This window comes from Schistocerca gregaria, chromosome 4, assembly GCF_023897955.1.
Source record: "Schistocerca gregaria isolate iqSchGreg1 chromosome 4, iqSchGreg1.2, whole genome shotgun sequence".
NCBI classification, from domain to species: domain Eukaryota; kingdom Metazoa; phylum Arthropoda; class Insecta; order Orthoptera; family Acrididae; genus Schistocerca; species Schistocerca gregaria.
In genome coordinates, this window is record NC_064923.1 from 442,182,373 (window position 1) to 442,198,752 (window position 16,380).

A 16,380-nucleotide genomic window follows, 5' to 3' on the forward strand; every position below is an offset into this window, starting at 1 on the left:
CAACCCACACAAGCTACCTGATATGCTACCATCATTAAGCCCCTGTGAGCACACAGAAGTGCCGCAACACGATGTGGCATGAATTCGACTAATGTCAGAAGAAGTGCTGGAGGGAATTGACACCATGAATAGATTCTCATACACCTGTGGCACGATACAAGTATTTCATGTATATTTGTGCTTTAGTACTAATAACCCACGTCCATCTCAGAGACCAATCCTGTCATTTAAATGTTTGTTCCTTTCCAACAACTGTGTCTGAAGAATGCTGCTGAAGAACCATGATTATTGAAAGTCTTCACACTGGGCATTCACCCACTGAAATAGTTTGGTTCTTTGGGTACTTGGGAGATCAACTGTGTAGATATTGTGACCAAGTGTAATGCTTCCGAGAAGTCTGGGGAAGGTTCCGCTGCTCCGGCGGGGAAACCTCATTTGAGGAAACACGTCTCAAACTGCGGCAGTCATTGAAAACGCTCACCCACTGATTTCGAAGGACTCAGGGCAATCACTGACGAAACTGGTGTTAGTATTGAATGTCAGTGAGCAAACAATGTGTCAGATGGCAGAGGAGGACCTCATATGAGCCATTTAGTCCAGAACTGGCTCTCGTTTGACACTGACATGTTTTAGTCAAAGGAGTTCTGGCCCCTGAACAGCCCAGATTTGTACCCTCTTGACTATGACTAGACTGTACTCAAAACAGTTACCAATAAGACGAGGCACCCTAATGTCGCATCTCTGCGCACTGCTATCGAAGCAGCATTTGCGAATCTGGGCAGTGCTGTTTTAAGGAGTGTGTGCAATCACTTCAGGACAAGATTGGAGGTGATCAGTGCGACTGAAGGGAGTTACACAGAGTAATGTTACTCTTGAAAGATACTACTACTTATGTGTAAAAGGATTTTCATTTTCTTTTGTATTTTGTTTTAGTACATTTGTTTTAATAAAATGTTTCATCCGCCCAGATGTAAATGTCACACCCTGTTCTTGGAACCTATGTTAAATAAAAACAGGCTTATACCCACACAAGACCATGTGACTACCATTATTAATGTACTGGTGGCTAAGAATCTTAGAGACTTGCAATCTTTTCTGGGCACATGTCAATTATTATGCCAAGTTCATTCTTAATGCTGCTCATATTTCCCACCTGTTTAACCAGTTACATAAAAAGGGTGCTCCATTTAAGTGGTCAGATGCATGTTAACCAGCATTTGCGCACCTCAGAAAATGTCTTGGGTCAGGCTTTGTTTGGCTATGTTCCAGCCAGGCAGACAGTTAACAATGACCAGAGATGTATCTGATTCTGGTGTTGATGCCGTCCTGTCACACAAATTTGCCAACAGCGAGGAACAACGTATTCACATTTGCATATAAGACATTGAACTTAGCACAACAAAATTATTCAATGATTGAAAAAGAAGCACTAGCCATCAACTACGGTGTCCGAAGGTGCCATGTCTATCTCTATGGTACCAAGCTTCATCTGATTACAGACCACAAGCCCCTGCTATTGCTGGTTCGCTCCCATGCAAAACTACCGCACAAAATGGCACAATGGCTGCAGCAATGGGCACTGTTTCTCGGTAACTACACTAATGATATCCATTACAGAAATACCATGCAGCATTATAATGGCAATGCTGTGTCTTGTTTGCCACATAGCCATCATGCCGATTTTGACCAACAAGAAATGCTGTGTTTTATCTTAAGACATAAACCAGCAGCATGCCCTTGATGAGTTTCCCATTACAGTGGGCAATGTAGCAGCGGAGATGAGCCGAGACCTGCTTCTTTACAGGATGTTGTTCACGTTGCGGCGTGGCTGGCCTGAACATTTGCCTGAAGACGCAGACCAAGAGTGGGTCTCTGTTTTATCTACCCTCTGGCACAGAATTAATGTTATGGAAAGAGTCATTTTTTTAGCCATGGACAATGCAACATGTTGGGTGCTTGTCCCTACTATGTTCTGCCCCTACATATTGCACATCCTACGCACTGCATACTGAGGAATGTGGCAAACAAAATCAATGGCGCAGAACATACCGTTTGCAACTGCTATGATGATGCGCAAAACCAATTAGCCCCAGCACAGCATTTTAACTCATGGCTCCACCCTTACCACCCATGGCAAAGAGCAGACTTGGATTTAACTGCCCTTTTCCAAGGACTGGCTTGATTGTTGGCACTGACACCCTTTCAAATTTTTTGTATGTAGTGCAGATGTCTCAAACATCCTCTGGGGCCAAGTCCCATGCCTCATTTACTATCTTTGCTAAAGAATGGGGCCCCAGTTACATCTGTTTCCAACAACAGCCCACATTTTACAGTTTTTATGGATTTTCATAGATGTAATGGTGTTGAGCACCTGACCACCATCCTGTTCATCCGGCATCCAATTTGGAAGCTGAGCAGTTGGTCAGGATGTTATAGACACAGAGGAAAAAAAATCTTGATACTGGCAAACTTAAGGGATACACTCACCAGCTTCCTGGCCACGTACCGGTCCACTCCTGTCAATGGATGTAGCCCAGCTGAGATTTTGCACAGGTGCTGAACACATGCCCTGTTTAATCTCATCTGGTGGTGCAGACTCTGCCCCCTTGCACCCCCCCCCCCCCCACCCCCTCTTACGTGTGGGCCTGCACATTCAGCTGAAATCCCAAGTCACCCTAGGTGTCACGGTTGACAATAGGTGGCAACAGATGTTTGAGGTGGTCTGTCACAGCAATTAACTCCACCCACAGCATGACTTGCCAGCTCGGAATCCTCCTCAGACACAGATAGGGCAGTACGACTAGACTTATCACAAAACTGTAGTCACAGAACTTTACTAACCTCTGGGCCTGCTCTTTCATACCCTCCGCCCAATGTAAGGTATCATAGGGAAGTAGATGCTGACAAGCAACGGAGCCAATGGAGGTTCTCTTCCCTCCCAGCACACTTTGCACAGCTGCTGTCCCTACTGCCAGAGCCGTCCACTCTGAATGATCATGGGATTGTGCAAGTTTTTGGGGTGAGGTGCCAATGGAGGCCGAACCATTGGCACCACCCACATCACATACGATGGCCACTCCCTTTGGACTGACCCAAGTTATGCCCCAGAGGACATTACTCCCCACAGAACATTACTAGGCCTCAATCCATGCAGATGGTGCTGTCTCCCACTCACTCTGGCTGTGGAGGATGTGCAGCTCGAGCCTTTGGCAGGGATTCAAGTTTTGCCCTCTCTTCATCCTTGACACAGGCCGTCTCCAGCCTTACAAGCAAGTTAATGGGGGAGAGAAGTTTTGTATCCAACAGTGGATTTTCTGCCTACCGCAGATGTGAACATATCAAAGTTGCTAAAGCTGCAAAACAGCAGCTGCATGCCATATGGCACCATCCGGAGGCGACTATTTGCCACTGAGCCTGTGGCCCAGGCTTGCGGCACGATCATTCCTTGCTGACTTACAAGGAGAGGTCTGCAGAGATCGGATCAACTTTTGAAAAATGTCTATGCAGTGATGTAGTTTAAGATCACAGGTACCACACCCTGCAGCCACTCAGCCTATTGGGCACTCATTTGAAAGTAGTTGATGAAAAAAATTATAATTTTCTGTGATATTTATTAGCTTTAAAAAAAGTACTGATGTATAGATTGATCGTGTAGTGCAATGGATTTGGGAACAGCCTTAACATGAAGAATGTAGTCAGTTCAAATATCATCAGATGCTTTAATTTTATTTTATTATTTTTAAATCTTTACTGAAATGACTTTGACCATTATTTTTATTGAATAATTGGTTTAAATGTATTTTCTGTTTACTCTTTTGTCACATCATTTTAATTATCGTATCACCTTTTTTCAATTGCTTTTATTTTTCTCTGTATCATCCTTTTTCCACTTAAAAACTTCATTCACGCAATTTTAATTAATCTTATGTATTAATTTTGATTTAATTTATTTCCTTTCATCTTCCTACTTTTTCGTCCATGTTAGCGAAGTCAATGTTTCTATTACTCGTTTTGCTTCAATTTCATGTTACTTTTATTTAGATCTTCACCTGCATTATTTCGTCCATAGTGCAATAAGAATTTTTGTTTTAAGTGTTCGTACGACAATTACCATCCCCAAAAAACCACATCTCGCAACGAAAAATATATTTCTGACATCATTGCACAGTCAACAAAAATAGATTATTTTGCCTTTTGTTTTTGAAGCAGTAGATCAGAATTTTCAAATTTATATATATATTACAGTGGATAAATAAATATAATTAAATTCACATTCACAAAAATTCTGAGAGGGAAAAGAATGATGCAAAGAAAAAATGAGAACAAATAAAAAAGTTCATACTGCAAGTAAGGTGATGTGACAAAGGAATAGAACCAAAAATTACATTTAAACCATTTAACTGAATAAAAATAATGATCAAAATTGTTTCGATAAAGATTTAAAAATAAAAATAAAGTTAAGCACCAAATGAGATTTAAACCCACACCCTTCTGCATAAGAGGCCCATACCTTCTCTATGATGCCACAGAACCAACGTACACATCAGTACTTTCTTAAAGGTAATAAGCGTCACATAAAACTCTAAAATATTTTTTTGTCAAAAAGTCACAAACAATGGCACACCAGAGTGAGTGGCTGCAGGGTATGACACCTGGAATCTTAAGCCACATCACTGTACAGATGGTTTCCAAAAAGTCGATCCCACCGATCAGGGCTTCTTGTTGGTTTGTTTTTGGCCTCGAGTGGTTACCAATTTGGAACTGTTTTAAAGCTATGCTGACTTCACTATGTCCCGATGACTTGACAGTGCTTTCTTCACATTGCGAACTCAGTTTACTGTGGACCTATAGGAACATGTGTTTGATTTCCTGTGATTCGGTGTGCCCACTGGAGCAACTGACGATAAACAATTTCTATCCACACCACACAGGATAAAAAAGGTACTACATTCATGAGGTATTTTATGAATTCCATACTTCGGAAAGAAAGGTATGATAGCAAAGGACATTCATGCCAATTTCCAGAATTCACTGGGAGTGAGTCTGCTCCTTCATATTCAACTTTTGCCAAGTGGACAAATGAATTTCAATTTGGTCAGGAGAGCTTAGATGATGATCTGGGAAGTGGTCAGCCAAGATGTCTCACTATTCCAGAAATCATTGCAAAAGTGCACAAAATAGTCACGGAGGATCGCCGACTGAAAGTGTCTGAAATTCCTCAGACTTGCCAGATGTCATCTGAAAGGGTATATCACATTTTAACTGAAGAATTAGAAATGAAAAAATAATTTGCAAGATGGGTGCTGCGACTCTTGACGCTGGATCAAAAACACATGAGAATGGACATATCAGAACAATGTTTGGCCTTTTTTAGGAGAAACAAACAAGATTTTTTGTGCCAGTTTGTGACCACGGATGGAACTTCAGTGCGCTACTACACCCCAGAGACAAAACAACAGTCAAAGCAGTGGAAACATGCTGATTCTTTCTCCACCATCAAAGACAATTCCTTCGGTGGGAAGGCATCAGTGTTCTGGGATGCATAGGGGATTCTGTTTGTAGATTAACTCCCCACTAGGAAAACAATTACTGGAGGATAGTATGCTAACCATGCCATGGCAAAATTACATGAACTAAGATATGAATTGTTGCCAGATCTGCCTTATTCGCCTAATATGCCACTGTCAGAATTCCATCTCTTCCCAAAACTGAAAATTTTTCTGATAGCCGGAGTCAACAATTCTTTTGCAGGCCTGGAAGAAACTCATTTTCGAGATGGGATCAAGGCACTGGAACATCGTTGGACCAAGACTCATTTTGGAAAGATGTTTCATGTGTAGCAGCATGTATGCTGCATATACTTGTATTGCTAAAGTATACAGGGTGGCCCATTGATACTGACCAAGCCAAATATCTCATGAAATAAGCATCAAATGAAAAGCTACAAAGAACAAAACTCGTCTAGATTGAAGGGGGAAACCAGATGGCGCTATGATCGGCCCCCTAGATGATGCTGCCATAGGTCAAACACATATCAACTACTTTTTTTAAAAATAGGAACCCCCATTTTTATTACATATTCGTGTAATATGAATGTTTTAACTGGACCACTTTTTTTGCTGTGTGGTAGATGGCGCTGTAATAATCACAAACATATAAGTACGTGGTGTCACGTAACATTCCACCAGTGCAAACAGTATTTGCTTTGTGATACATTACCCTTGTTAAAATGGACCGTTTACCAATTGTGTAAAAGGTTGATATTGTGTTGATGTATGATTATTGTGACCAAAATGCCCAACGGGCACGACCTGCAACAAATGATGATGCGCAAGTAGGTGTTTCAGCTGCTGTCGCGGCTATTCCGCATGAGAATAGGGAATCTCAAAAATGTTGAGAATGCTATTCCAACATTGACTGCACCCATACCATATTTCTATGCACCAGGAATTGCATGACAATGACTTTGAACGTCGTGTACTGTTCTGCCACCGAGCACAAGAGAAATTACGACACAATGACAGATTTTTTGCACGCATTCTATCTGGCGACGAAGAATTCGTCGACAGTGGTGACATAAACCAGCATAATATGCACTATTGCGCAACGGAAAATCCACGATGGCTGCAACAAGTGGAACATGAGCAACCTTGGTGGGTTAATGTATGTGCGGCGTTATGGGAGGAAGGATAATTGGCCCCCATGGCAATCTAAATGGTGCAATATATGCTGATTTCCTACGTAATGTTCTACCGATGTTACTACAAGATGTTTTGTTGCATAACAGAATGGCGATGTACTGCCAACATGATTGATGTCCGGCACATAGCTCGCGTGCGGTTGAAGTGGTATTGAATAGCATATGTCATGACAGGTGGATTGGTCGTCGGAGCACCATACCATGGCCCGCACGTTCACCAGATCTGACATCCCGGGATTTCTTTCTGTGGGGGGAAGTTGGATATTCGGTATCGTGGTCCACAGACAACACCTGAAAACATGTGTCAGCCCTAGGTCAATGCATGTGTGAATATTACGGAAGGCGAACTACTCGCTGTTGAGAGGAATGTCATTACATGTACTGCGAAATGCCATGAGGTTGACGGACATCATTTTGAGCATTTATTACATTAATGTGGTATTTATAGGTAATCACGCTGTAACAGCATGCGTTCTCAGAAATGATAAGTTCACAAAGTTACATGTATCACATTGGAACAACTGAAATAAAATGTTCAAACGTACCTACATTCTTTATTTTAATTTAAAAAACTTACCAACTGTTCGTCTAAAATTGTGATCCATATGTTTGTGGCTATTACAGTGCCATCTATCAGAAAGCAAAAAAAGTGGTCCAACTAAAACATTCATATTTCTTTATGTACTACTCAAATACATAATAAAAAATGGGGGTTCCTATTTTAAAAAGACTCTGTTGATATCCGTTTGACCTATGGCAGTGCCATCTAGCGGGCCAACCATAGCGCCATCTGGTTTCCGCCTTCAAGCTAGACAAGTTTCGTTCTTTGTAGTTTTTTCGTTTGACACTTATTTTGTGAGACGTCTGGCCCAGTCACGATCAATGGGCCATCCTGTATATTTGAATTCCAGCAAACACAGCATGTTAGTTTCCAAAACACTGAAATCGAGACTGCGATGCGCTTTAGTAAGCCAACCATAGCTGACGTCACATGATCTCGCCAGCCAATGATCGCAGATCTTCAGAGCATATGACACGTGACGTAGGCAGCCAACAGCAACCAACATCACTGTTCAGTAGTGCGAACACATAAATATTAAAAGTTAATGGTTTAAATTAATACACATTGTGCAGCTAAAAGAAAAGCTTTCACATACAATACTGGTCTTTTTTACACGTGTTACAGTAATATACATCACACAAATGTGCCAGTAAATTTTAAAACAATACAGAAATGTCTAGGCAAGAAATTCTGCTAAGTGGTTGGCCATCACAGTGTTAAACTTTAAATGAGAATCAAATGCTCTGAGAATTAAGAAATTAAAAGCACATTCGCACACGTAACATAATTTATCTTGCATAAAATGAAATTTACTTTGAAAGTAACGATTTTCAACCACCATTCGCAGTATTTTCCCGTCGCCTGTTAGATTTCATTTCAGTAGTTGTCAGAGAGCACCAGAAAACGGCGTTACTGCGCATGCACAGCTACGATGACGTAGGAAGCCAACATATTTGTACCTATTAAGTGTTAAGAGAGCTTACATTATGTCTTAAACGAAACAGAACATCAAAGGGTACTCCAAGAGCATCAGAATTTCGTAAACCAGACTAAAATGCATAACTGGCAGAAAGTGCACATTCGTATGTCAAGATTTCCAAAGAAATAGGCCCCAACCTGATGTTAAGCTTTTCAGTGTGGTTTTTGAGGTGCTAATTTTCTTGGGAGTATCAGTATCTAATGTTTGGTTCTTCACTATGGCTTAATGCCATAGGTTCCAGGGGATAAAAATGGGCACTCGCAATTCAGTAAACAGTTGACACTAGCCAGTACCTTGGAATAAAACGCTTTGTTTAAAATAAATTGACTGCCTCTGCGGAAAAGATTAATAAAAGCCAATTTTCTTTATCAAATCGACAAAAATAATTTCAGTACTGTTAAAGGCAATTAATGCTTGACTGCCAAAAACCTGGAATTAAAATAAAACCAGGAAACTAAAACTAATAACATTTCAGTCTTTCATAATTATATGACTATTTTAATTCACTTGCTAGCTCTCGGCCACATAAATTGGTTTTGTTTTCATTTGGCGTGAGAGTTGTAAAGGAAGAAGAAACAGCAGAATCACTAAACCTAAACACAGGTCACGTGGAGACTACCGTCCTCTCCACTGCTACTACTGCTCTGTGCATGTGTGAATTAGGCAGCTCGGAATTGACAGAAGAATTTTTCCTACTGTGTTTGACTGCTTGTTGCTACTGCTGATACAGCTAACAGCTGTACTTCAAATAGCCATAAGGGGAAGCAGGTTCTGCTCACATGCAAATCAACTGCGCATACACACGAGCCCGCTGGCAACTGCTCAAATGAACCTAATGCAAACCGTTGTGACTTCACAGTCATCAGAAGCCATTTACTGTTATGAAGTATAGCATAGTCTTCGTCCTACAGCCTTTGACACATTTTGATGTTGACAGGCACTTGTGTGTGCACTGTCGTTTGTTGTTGGAAATGGCGCATTTCATTTGCAAGTTAATTTTATTTTGGTTTTCTTTCCGTTGTTTATGTATTATTGCTGCAGTATTATTCTGCAGTAGTGGGCTAAAGTAAAATTCTTTGTTAGAGTATCAGTTCTTACCAGTCAAAATTACCGAATTTTTAATTGAAAACTAAAACAATGCAAAATTCCTAGAATTCTAAAACATTCCCGGTTTTTTCCCAGTTTCCTCCCAGATGAAAAAATTCCCTGGTTTTTCCCGGATCTCCCAGGTCGTATATACCCTGCAAACAGCCTTATGAACAAATTGGCATTCCAGCCCGAGATGCTGGAGGTGGCAGTCATGTGTGCATGAGCAGTGCTCACTTGTGCGTATGATGGTATATTTTTCTCTTTTGCTGATGAGGGCTGTGGCTGGAAGCTTTATGTAAGTGTCTTTTAATTGTGTCTGTCTGCAACTTAATGTGTCTTCTTTACGATAAATAGCAATCTATATTTTCCAACATTGTTGATATTCCTACCTAGAGTTTCCATTGTTTAACATACGATTATGTTTGATGAAACGGAACTATTATCCTATGCATACACTCACTGAGATTCAGTCATCAAAGAATCCACTGTTATGACAATGTGTAAAAATTTGTGCAAAACAGGGACTATACCATTAGTGCTGCATGGAAATGGGCGCTTGATGTTGAAAGGCAACAGAGAAACCAGCTATGACATCCACCATCTACCAAAATCAGCATCGCTACCAATGTTCTTCAATCACAAACATCGACCTAACTTCCAGCAAGCTATTTCACATGAGACATGTTTCTCATTGCAAAGCAAGCGAGATGTATTACCCATCATGGCATTTGTACACTTTGAAATGACCTACTACATGTCATGTTGACTGCAGCACTCTTCAGCGGTAGTTGCTTGCAACTTGCACACGGAACGTTCACAAAAAACGGGCATGCTTAAAATAGCTGTGTTAACTCTGTTAATAATCATCGAAGAGAGACTCAGAAAATTATGAAGAAGATTCTGGACTCGTTGATGGCTTAAACAGCGAATTGCTGGTAAAGAAATACTACCTATCCTGCACAATGATCTGAGATATGTACTAGTATGCTTATTCATGAACTCAATTAAATCTGCATCACATTTTAAAAAAATTGAAGTATAATGTCTAATGTCAGTTTCCACATGCATAATACCCATATTCACGATGTTGTATCAACCGCTATCACTCTGAAGTAATGTATACAGATTAGAAAATTGAGATTCATTTCGTAATTTCATTAGAATATAACAAAAGCTTTTTGGCATCATACATCACAACTGAAAATCACATATACCAGCAAGATACAAACATGAGACAGTCACAATACAGAGATAGATACACGTCTTTTACACAAAGTTTCACAACAACAAAAAAATTCAGTGGGTAACTTGTGTTTGCTTTCTGACGTAGGCTGCCAATCACATTACGATTTCTGACCACTGGGTAAGTATTCCAGTCATAAGCCTATGCAACAAAAATTGCAGCAAGTACATTATTTACAATAAATAACTTTGACTATTTCAGATCAAACGTCTATTAACACCTTAATGCTGAGTGTCATGAATTCGCTTTATACCAATGCTATGCTAATAATTATTAGGTTAACTGTCTTTGAATGCCAGTGCCGGTAGATGCTGATTCTTCACGAAGCTACCAACACTTTCGACAAGTGCTGCATTCTACTGAATGTTTTGCATACCTCTAAAGCACCATGATGGTTAATTGTTATCTTTCATTTATTCAGGCATTACAGGGTTAAATTAATACAAAAGTCACAGATTTTTTGGGGGATGGGGGGATAGGAGTATTGTCATTAGTGAAACAGGAGTCTGATACCTTTTCCTCCGCAGTTCATGATGTTATAGATTATGGCACAGTTTGAAAGTGGCACTAGTGTCTGCATTACATGGTATGTAATCTCTAATCTCTACAAACACCTCAAGGCTGTACAACAGATGTCATTATTTGATATTTAACCATGACAAATTGTACCAAAAATGACTTGCTTTTGATAAATGACCATCGTGCTGTAGCAATAAAATGGAATATTTTCGTAGCATGCAATTTACAATATATAATGCATCACATACAAGAAGCCTTCAATTACTGATATGTAGCTTCCTATCATTTTATTGTAACAAATTACACCGAAAAGCCAGCATTTTCTAGACTTCTCAATGTACTGGTGCTCTGAAATGCTTATATACATATCAAGTGCATTATAACATAAAAGCATGAAATATGGAGTTCAACTCCATGTGACTCGATAAAAGCTCTCCTTGTGATGTATGCTGCATCTCACTTGCCATGTTCCTCTCCACAAGGCCAAAATCTGACATGGTACATTCTTCCTTTCACATTCTGAATGTAGTTGAAAGTGGAATTACACAATGTGGCATCATCAACTCCTCATACACAAAAGTTTTCAAGTCCCATGTGACTTCATAATGCCTACACGACATAAAACAGTCAACTAAAATACCTAACAACCAACTGAAATCTCCTGATAATGACAACAGAGGAAGTTAATCACAGCTCAAGGTTTACAAATCTGATGTGGCAAGAGCTCTTGTGAAGCACAGCATTTATTCAAGAAAACCACATCAAAAAACTATGTTGTCATAGATGGGAGTTGCAACTGAAACACATCATTCTACCATAATACTCTTTCCCTCAATCTCCTAGCCCCTGTCGAAAACCCATCTCCAACCTGTCCCATGAGTGAAACTTTAAGAAACCTGAATCCAACCCTTCTTCCCCTGTCTTGCCTTTCTCTGTTCTGTCCCCCCATTCCTAATCCACTCATTCATATCCTCATCATCATCATCATCATCACCACCACCATCATCATGCACAGCATGAACTCACAAGTGCCTTTACTGCAGTTATTACAATTCTCTGATTGCTCTAATAATTCACTTCTTGTTAGCTGGGCAATCACAAAGTCTGACTGCTATGATGACACGGGTTCAATTCCCAGTATTGTCATGATTTTTCTCTTGGTCTCCTTCTATGATTTTTATCCTCCGCGTTGCCCTCCAATGCTAAATTTGTGATCCCGTGATGCCTCAGAACATGTCCTACTAACCGGTCCCTTCTTTTTGTCAAGTTGTGCCACATACTCCTCTTCTCCCCAATTCTATTCAATACTTCATCATTAGTTATGTGATCTACCTATCTAATCTTCAGCATTCTTCTGTAGCACCACATTTCGAAAGCTTCTATTATCTTCATGTACAAACTATTTATCGTCCATGTTTCACTTCCATACATGGCTACACTCCATACAAACACTTTCAGAAACGACTTCCTGACACTAAAATCGATACTCGATGTTAACAAATTTCTCTTCTTCAGAAATGCTTTCCTTGCCATTGCCAGTGTACATTTTATATCTTCTCTACTTCGACCATCATCAGTTATTTTGCTCCCCAAATAAGAAAACTCCTTTACTACTTTAAGTGTCTCATTTCCTAATCTAATTCCCTCAGCATCACCCAACTTAATTTAACTACATTCCATTATCCTCGTTTTGCTTTTGTTGGTGTTCATCTTGTATCCTCCTTTCAAGACACTGTCCATTCCGTTCATCTGCCCTTCCAAGTCCTTTGCTGTCTCTGATAGAATTACAATGTCATCGGCGAACCTCAAAGTTTTTATTTCTTCTCCATGGATTTTAATACCTACTCCGAATTTTTCTCATTAATTTTCTTGTAGGCAGTATCTATCTTACTCCTAGTGAGATAAGCCTCTACATCCTTACATTTGTCCTCTAGCCATCCCTGCTTAGCCATTTTGCACTTCCTGTCAATGTCATTTTTGAGATGTCTGTATCCCTTTTTGCCTGCTTCTTTTACTGCATTTTTATATTTTCTCCTTTCATCAATTAAGTTCAATATTTCTTCTGTTACCCAAGGAGTTCTACTAGCCCTCGTCTTTTTACCTACTTGATCCTCTGCTGCCTTCACTACTTCATCCCTCAGAGCTACCCATTCTTCTTCTACTGTATTTCTTTCCCCCATTCCTGTCAATTGTTCCCTTATGCTCTCCCTGAAACTCTGTACAAACTCTGGTTTTTCCAGTTTATCCAGATCCCATCTCCTTAAATTCCCACCTTTCTGCAGTTTCTTCAGTTTTAATCTGCATTTCATAACCAATAGATTGTGGTCAGAGTCCACATCTGCCCCTGGAAATGTCTTACAATTTAAAACCTGGTTTCTAAATCTCTGTCTTAACATTATATAATCTATCTGATACCTACTACTATCTCCAGGATTCTTCCATGTTTAGAACTTTCTTTCATGATTCTTGAACCAAGTGTTAGCTATGATTAAGTTATGCTCTGTGCAAAACTCTACCAGGCAGCTTCCTCTTCCATTTCTTAGCCCCAATCCATATTCACTTACTATGTTTCCTTCTCTCCCTTTTCCTACTCCCGAACTCCAGTCACCCATGACTATTAAATTTTCATCTCCCTTCACTACCTGAATAATTTCTCTCATCGTACATTTCTTCAATTTCTTCATCATCTGCAGAGCTAGTTGGCATTTAAACTTGTACTACTGTAGTAGGCATGGGCTTCGTATCTATCTTGGTCACAATAATGTGTTCACTATGCTGTTTGTAGTTGCTTACCCGCACTCCTATTTTTTTTATTCATTATTAAACCTACTCCTGCATTACCTCTATTTGATTTTGTGTTTATAACCCTGTATTAACCTGACCACCAAAAGTCTTGTTCCTCCTGCCACCGAACTTCACTAATTCCCACTATATGTAACTTTAACCTATCCATTTCCCTTTTTAAATTTTCTAATCTACCTGCCCGTTTAAGGGATCTGACATTCCACGCTCCGGTCAATAGAACGCCAGTTTTCTTTTTCCTGATTACGACGTCCTCTTGAGTAGTCCCCGCCCGGAGATCCAAATGAAGGACTATTTTACCTCCGGAATATTTTACGCAAGAGAACGCCATCATCATTTATCCATACAGTAAGGCAGCATGCCCTCGGGAAAAATTACGGCCGCAGTTTCTCCTTGCTTTCAGCCGTTCGCAGTACCAGCACAGCAAGGCCGTTTTGGTTAATGTTGCAAGGCCAGGTCACTCAATCATCCAGACTGTTGCCCCTGCAACTACAGAAAAGACTGCTGCCCCTCTTCAGGAACCACACATTTGTCTGGCCTCTCAACAGATACCACCCCCCCCCCCCCCCCCCCCCTGTTGTGGTTGCACCTACGGTACAGGCATCTGTATCATTGAGACATGCAAGCCTCCCCACCAACGGCAAGGTCCATGGTTCATGGGGAAGGATGTTCCTGTATACTGTCTCCAAATGATGCCACATGGCAGATGACGACATGGGGATCCTTCAACACTGTGTGGTCTTCAGGAGCTGAACACAGATTAACTTTTTGAAACCATTTTGTTCGTCTCTTTCAAGAAATAATTTTTGTTAATGACTTAAACTTCAATCTCCAAGTTCCTCCAACTTCCACTGCCTTCCCAATTCTTCCTGCCTGCCCATAACTGGTGGTGTAGCATTCTGTGTCTATAATGTGTTTCTGTATATCGCACAGGTTTCAAAAATTTGACTGATGTCATCCATTTGTAATACACAAAAATAAGTAACACACAAAAATAAGTTTTGAGTTGCCTCATTCAGTCTTCCTTCCTCAATGCAAAAGTCTTTCATTTCATTCCATAAAAATTCATGTCTAGCTCAGCATGACCACATTCACACTTGCATCTAACAATGCATTTTCTGCAGTGCTTGTGACAATTTCACACCACATACCATGATTAGCCATGCTCTTCTGCAGTAAGTGATTAATTAGGAGGAAATAAGTTTGCTGGTGATTTTTACACCAATTATAAGTCTGACAGTAATATGTATAATACCAGTTTAATTCTACTACACATTTATTTGGGTTGACATCAATTATTATTTTGCTCTTTTTGTACTAACTATACTGCAAATGTTCACTATTTCTCTCAATTCACAGTACTCTCAGGACAGAAAAAGGCAAAATAATAATTCAGTCAACTCTTGTGTTTTGCAATGTTTATTAAAAAAATCATAGTTACAAAAGGTAACGATAACAAAAAGGAAACCTACTCAAAATTCTGAACAGACAGACTACTATTTAAAGAATTTTATGCTTACCTGTAGAATCTTTTTCCACACAGTAGCAAGCATCGTAAAAATCAGTAAAAGTGCAGCTAACTTCGTAGAGATATTCACATAAATGATGGAGACAGAGATCTTTTGTTATTTTTTCTAAAGTCTCAGGCAGACGAAGCAGCACCTGCAAAAGAGAAATAAATATTTGTAACACATTTCTTAAGTAATTTCGTAGTGAACACCCGCATAAAAATGTACATACAGTGGAGACATTTTTAGATTAATTATGCTTACTAAATTTCAGTTTTTTTAAGGTAAAAATTACACAATAATTAAGCATAACAGGTAAACATGCCTATCACATACCTTATGAGAAAGATATAAAACAAGTACTTACAAAGAAATTGCAAAATGTGACTATATTTCGAAACCCTACACTCAGTGGGAAAAAAACTCCAGTAATAATTTGGATAACTTTAATACTATCATACAAACTCAATACCAAAATTTCCATTTGATGATAATGAGGAGTGACAAATGCCTAGGTTAGTATTTACTTTAATATACGAGTCTTATTTACAAGTGTCAACGGCCTTTGCACAGTGATAACACAAGTTCCACATCAGATAACTGACATTAAGAACTGTTACTACTTGGCTAGCACTTGGATGGGTCACCATCCAGGTCTGCCGAGCATTGCTGGCAGGCCGGGTGCACTCAGCCCTTGTGATGCCAACTGGGGTGCTATCTGATTGAGAAGTAGCAGCTCTCATCACAAAAGTGACAATGGCCGGGAGAGCCGTGTGCTGGCTAATGCTCCTCCTCACCTATATACAGTGACACCTACAGACAGAGGATGACATGGTGGTCAGCCGGTCTTGTTGGGCCCTTTCAAGGCCTGTTCCCATGGAAAGGGAAAGAGAAAGAGATCTACAAGGTAAGTATTATCTGTTTGTATTTCAATGTTGGCTGCTCAAACAAAGTGACACGAATGCAGCACCATATTTT

The 16,380-nt window shown here is 39.9% G+C and overlaps 1 protein-coding gene across 3 annotated transcripts in view; it reads right to left on the bottom strand.

The window, feature by feature from the left end:
• Positions 1-16,380, bottom strand: part of LOC126365812 (arginine--tRNA ligase, cytoplasmic) — a 141,410-nt gene that overhangs the window by 7,174 nt on the left and 117,856 nt on the right. For all 3 annotated transcript variants that reach the window (XM_050008403.1, XM_050008402.1, XM_050008404.1), the window contains one exon: positions 15,415-15,556. In XM_050008403.1, the coding sequence (XP_049864360.1) occupies positions 15,415-15,556 (142 nt within the window). The remainder of the gene's footprint in view (positions 1-15,414; positions 15,557-16,380) is intronic.